Raw genomic sequence first — 6,082 nt, 5'->3', positions numbered from 1 at the left:
CTGGGAGCCTCGGCTAGGATACCACGTAGTTTGACATAAGTGGGCCATGGGCCTCAATGGGTCGGCCAAGTGTGTCAACACGTAACACTATCTAATTTTCTAACATAATTGACTAGAATAGTTTATTCAGCTCTGGAATTTCGAGTGCAACTTCCATTTTTCGTAATGACTTTTCAGGTTTATCATTTGATTACTAAATCCCATCATTTGTAAGTTGTAACGACTTATAGTGTCTATCAGGATTTAGGTACTAGTAATCCTTTAGGATTTAGTCATTTCGAAATTTCTCTGTTCTCTAACTTACGCGCACATGTATATTAACAATCTACATATACAGCTTCTAGCAATGGTCTTGAATGTTTTACTGAAATTATATGAAGTGTTGGAAAATAGACATGATGTCAATTAATTTTCCCTCCTACTAGAATGAATTACCACTTTCTCCTCAAACCAACGTCTATTCTGACTAGTAGTGTACAAAAAGTAGAATTCCTACCAAACGGACATACAATAGAGCCCATATATCGAATTAATTCATTTCTCACCATCATTAGCAGATTTTTACCAACCCAGGCATTATGTAAATAATGGTAGATTATCAGTCTATTGAGATATCAGAATTGAATAGAGCAAGTTGCTTTTCATGTTCTTTCACCAACTATATAGTATTATATTTCTCCCTCTTCTCTTCTACTTGTCCTTTGCAAGTGCAATGCATGAGTTGCATTATTTTGAACCTATGTAACACGAACATTTTAACTAAGGTAGTGTACCGTGTTCGACACGTTTTGATACCACACTCCTCGGACACTATACCATAATCATTTTTCCTTTTTTACTATAAATATTATATATTTTTAACTCAAATTTATTAATAAGTAACAAATAGGTATTTATATTTAAAAAAAATTCAACAAAAAATTGATAAGAAGTATAACACCAAATTTTTACTATATAAATGATTTTTTTTAAAAAAATTTAATCAAATGTCAACAACGTGTCGTGTCGATGCATCATAATTTTGAACGTAATGTTAGCGTGTTGAATACTAGGCATTGATAATAGATATATGTGTTGATTAAATAAAGGCTGATGAGTAGATGTACATGTTAGGGGGTTGCATTTTACACAGCAGAAGAAAATTTCATTTCCATACATATCATCCTTGCTTACTACGGTTCTTGTTCATATAATAAATGTATGTAATGTGCTCAATTGCATGACTTAGTGAGTAGAATTTTGTGCATTATGAAGAGAGCTAGAAAGCCATTATAGGCATAATAAGGAGTTAATTGTTCTAATGACCACTAAATTTAGGTCCATATTTTTGATTGGTAATTGAAGTTTAAAATGTCGAGTTTTAGTCATTGAATTTAGGTCGATGTCTTCGATTGCTCACTGATATCTTAGTTTGCTCATTGAAGTTTAAAATGTCGAGTTTTGGTTACTGAATTTTGAAATATTTCGTACGTTACTCACTAGCATAACTGTTGAATTTTGAAAAATATTGAGTTTACAGTGAGTAATGTACAGTATTTTTCAAAATTCAGTGAGTAATGTACAGTATTTCAAAATTCAGTAAGTAATGTACAACATTTTTCAAAGTTCAGTGGTCAAAACTCGACATTGTAAATTTCAATTAGCAATCTAATACATGGACTTAAATTCAGTGACCAAAACTCGACATTTTAAATTTCAATGACCAATCAAAGACATAAACCTAAGTTAATGTACAATATTTTTCAAAATTCAGTGGTCAAAACTCGACATTTTAAATTTCAGTGAGCAATCAAAGACATGAACCTAAGTTCAGTGACCAAAACTTGACATTTTAAATTTCAGTGATCAATTAAAGATATGAACCTAAGTTTAATGATCATTGAAACAATTAATTTACAACTCTTGATGCGAGCAGCTGAATGAGTTGATTTGAATTTCATTATGCTTCACATGCTGTGGTTGACAGTTAGTTCCCTTGTGCAATTGGATACGAGATCCCCTAATGTTGCAGTCTTAACACCTGAAAATTAAAAAGAAAATATCATTCCATCCTCACTTTCATAATTGTCAGAAAAATCCTTGAGTCAATAACTCTACATTATTTTCCACGCCGTTTAATATTACAAAAGTCAAATGAAGACAAATACTTGCTGCCACTTACTGGCACCATTTATTAATGCGGGACGGATTTCAACTTTAAGTTTAAATAGGGACTATAATACAAATATATATAAATTATCTTTGGAAAAAAACCTAAAAAATCTAAGACAAAAGTAAATTTTCAGCGACGGACTATAACACAGTCGAGCCCGTCCCCAGATCTGCTAGTGATGCTGGCCCACATTTAAACAAGATGGAAAATTTCCCTGGTCCTGCTTTTCTTCTTAGATATTATCACGCAAAAGTGTTACGCAAAAAAGTGTTTAATTTGTCAAAAAAGGTGGCTGCAGAAACAATATAGAACTAATCCTGAACTTTGAAAGAAGCAAAGTGGAAACAGGTTCAATTGTGAAAACGAAAGCATCACAGATGAATAGTAACTAGCAGAAGAGGCATGATAATATGCCCAAGACTGCATCCAAGAAGTGACAACTAAAATATCTAGATCTCAGCAGGGATGATGCAATAAAAACAATTATAGAAGTGTTAATGGATTTCTGGCCAATAGATGGAAGAATACGCTCATCTTATTGGATTAGTCAATGAACAGAGAAGGTTGAACATGTGTCGTAGTTCCAAGAAGAATTAACAATAATATCAAAGTCGCATTCTCAAATTCCCAGGGAGTTCAAGTTGAAAAGTTGCTATTTTGTATTTAATAACTTGCTACTGAGGAACAAAGTTAGGATGTATAGATCACATAATCTTGTGAATAAACACTTAGAACGAAAAGCAAAATTCTCAAATAACTTTCTTAGATATTATCACGCAAAAGTGTTACGCAAAAAAGTGTTTAATTTGTCAAAAAAGGTGGCTGCAGAAACAATATAGAACTAATCCTGAACTTTGAAAGAAGCAAAGTGGAAACAGGTTCAATTGTGAAAACGAAAGCGTCACAAATGAATAGTAACTAGCAGAGGAGGCATGATAATATGCCCAAGACTGCATCCAAGAAGTGACAACTAAAATATCTAGATCTCAGCAGGGATGATGCAATAAAAACAATTATAGAAGTGTTAATGGATTTCTGGCCAATAGATGGAAGAATACGCTCATCTTATTGGATTAGTCAATGAACAGAGAAGGTTGAACATGTGTCGTAGTTCCAAGAAGAATTAACAATAATATCAAAGTCGCATTCTCAAATTCCCAGGGAGTTCAAGTTGAAAAGTTGCTATTTTGTATTTAATAACTTGCTACTGAGGAACAAAGTTAGGATGTATAGATCACATAATCTTGTGAATAAACACTTAGAACGAAAAGCAAAATTCTCAAATAACTTATTATTCTTGAAAATAACAGATTAAAGTACTAGCGATAAGGATAACAAAAGATCTCTAGATTTGAGATGGAGAAATTTGTCTAGTAATATGAGCAATAAAGGAATCCATCTCCTTGCGTGTACCACCACCATCCATCACTGACTGCTTTACTGCATCTCCTAATTCTGCTGCCCTTTTTCGTATCTCTTCTCCTTCTGCTGAATCCATCAATCTTCTTACAGCCTTCTCTACCACAGCTGGTGACACCAATTCTTCGCTATGTGCCCAATCCCGTACTTCCAGACCGATTTTCAGTACTTTGGTTATTAGCACGGCGTTTCTAGGCTGATCTGAATGCACCGGCCAAGCTGCTATTGGAACTCCCATGCTTATGCTCTCTATACATGAATTCCATCCGCAATGACTGATGAAGCCACCGGTGAACGGGTGACCCAGAATTTTCAACTGTGGTGCCCAGTCTCTCACAACCAGTCCTCTTCCTTCCACTCTCTTTTCAAACCCTTCAGGCAATGGAACTCTCCTAACTTCACCGTCGGAGATATCCCCTTTATCCGCATCTCTCAATACCCATATGAATTTTTGTTCACTCTGTTCTAACCCGAGCGCGAGCTCTTTGATTTGTTCATTGGAAAACGTAGAACTTGAGCCGAATGAAACAAATATCACTGAATTCTGAGGTTGTTTGTCAAGCCATTCTAAGCAGTTTTTATGGCTGTTTAAGTCCCTTTTTTCAGGTATCACCACTGGATTAAATGGTCCTACAGCCCATACTTTATCTGTTCCTGTCGTCTTCTCTTTTGCAAGTAAATCAAGATACAACTCCTCTATTAATCTGTTCGAATTATAAAGATCTCCGGAGCTGGATATCTTCGCCTCTACTTGCAATTTTGTAAATTTTGAAACCTCTGGTGGAACGCAACCTTCCGGGGAAGGAAGTTCTTTCAAAATTTCTGCTTCAGTACTTACAGCAGATTTTCCAGTAGCTTCCCAGTAATATGCGTATATACAGAACGCCGATATACTATTAAAACAATAGCTTTCAACATTCGTAATAGAATGTATGTCCTGAACAACATAAGCCATCATAGAATCATAAATGACAGCAATTCTTCTGGCTGTGCTCGTAAGTTCGTTTACAAAAGCGTAAACAGGCACGCGCAGATGCATTGACGCGTGAAATGCCGGAATGATTTGTGAGGGAAATTTATAGGTGGCATTGGGGTCAGGGGGAGGGCTGTGAAATGGAGGTGTTGGAAAATCATGGAAATGAATATTGGTGGTGGCTGAAAGGTCCCAACCCTGGACTCTAGCCTTTGCTTGGCGGTTGTGCATGGTGGTGCCGACGAAATGGACGGGGATGTTGTAGGAGGAGACGTGGCGGGAGAGGTGAAGGAGCTGGTTGAGATGGCCTTGTGCCGGAAGAGGCACCATCACCACTGCGACCTGAGCCACTTCCTTACATTCTGAATCCATTGTATTGGTTTGGGTAGGAGAAATAAGTTGATTTTCAGATTTAAATTTGTTGATAAAAGTAATAGGGAGGAACTTTAATGGAGTAGATAGTTGGAGGAGGAAACGAGAATTTATAGAAATGGGTTTCACAATGGTGGGCTTTTCTGTAGGATAAAGCTCTTATCACCGCCACAAGTTTTATTCCACTACACGACCACCTATTGGTGGCAAATTCTAAACTTCTGTTTTTTATTTTTAAATTATTATTTTTACTTGATCACCAAGGAAATATCAACTTTATCATTATTTTTTTTTATCACGTTAAGTTTCTTGCTCTCCAAGCTTAGCACGTGTTACATAAAAGCGAAAATATACAATATAAACACAATTTTACTTGAAAACGCTAGACAAGAAAAAATCACGAACAAATAAGAATTCACTATATAAAAAATATATACTAGATGAGCAGCTAGTTCAACTATATATATATAAACATACTTTTAAAGATCCCATTTCATAAATCATATGTTAAGTTTATTATTTCACAAATCAAATATTTTGTTAATTACTATATTATTATTTTATAAACATATTATAAAATTAAACTAATACACATATCTACCCCTCCCACCCAACTCAATCCAACCCAACCCTAATCGTCTTCATATTTTCATCTCTCTCTTTCCCCTCTTCACTTCTCTCTCTCTCTCTCTCTCAACGAAAGGAAAGTGTCTGTGACTACCATGCACTGTGAGCGGCTGCAATATCGATTGATGTGCATGAGAATCTGCAACATCCGATCGATATGAGTGGCTGTAGTACCGGTTGATGTTCATGGGAATATACAACATCCGACTATTGGGATCTATAGAGCACGAATGACGAGGATATCTACAGCGACGCGATCTTTTGTAGCGATGAAATAGATCGAGATCTGCAGAGGTGCATCGCCCTTGGTGGTGTTGCAATTTTTTATTTTTTATTTTTTAATTAGATTTATTTAGTTTGAGTTTTTTTGTGGTGGTTGGTGTTTTTGCAAATAGTAGTGGTGGTTGAGTAGATGGCGATGTTGATGCAGTTGGTGGCTGTGATGGTCTCGCTGATGCAAATGATGGTATTGGAGGAGATGGTGCAACCATCGTGGTAGTGTTTGGCAGTGGTGTTGGTTGTCATCGTCGTTGTTGAGC

General features: G+C 35.9%; 1 protein-coding gene across 1 annotated transcript; it reads right to left on the bottom strand.

Annotated features, from left to right (window-relative positions):
• Positions 1-3,323: 3,323 nt before the first annotated feature.
• LOC111377987 (zeatin O-glucosyltransferase-like) lies at positions 3,324-5,111 on the bottom strand. The gene has a single exon (XM_023001149.1). It carries the CDS (start codon positions 4,914-4,916, stop codon positions 3,498-3,500), a length of 1,419 nt encoding a protein of 472 aa, XP_022856917.1. The 5' UTR covers positions 4,917-5,111; the 3' UTR covers positions 3,324-3,497.
• Positions 5,112-6,082: the final 971 nt, after the last annotated feature.

Source organism: Olea europaea, unplaced genomic scaffold, assembly GCF_002742605.1.
Source record: "Olea europaea var. sylvestris unplaced genomic scaffold, O_europaea_v1 scaffold1753, whole genome shotgun sequence".
Classification (NCBI taxonomy): Eukaryota; Viridiplantae; Streptophyta; class Magnoliopsida; order Lamiales; family Oleaceae; genus Olea; species Olea europaea.
Note: the sequence above shows the minus strand (reverse complement) of the source record. Positions and strands in the feature narration are given on the sequence as shown.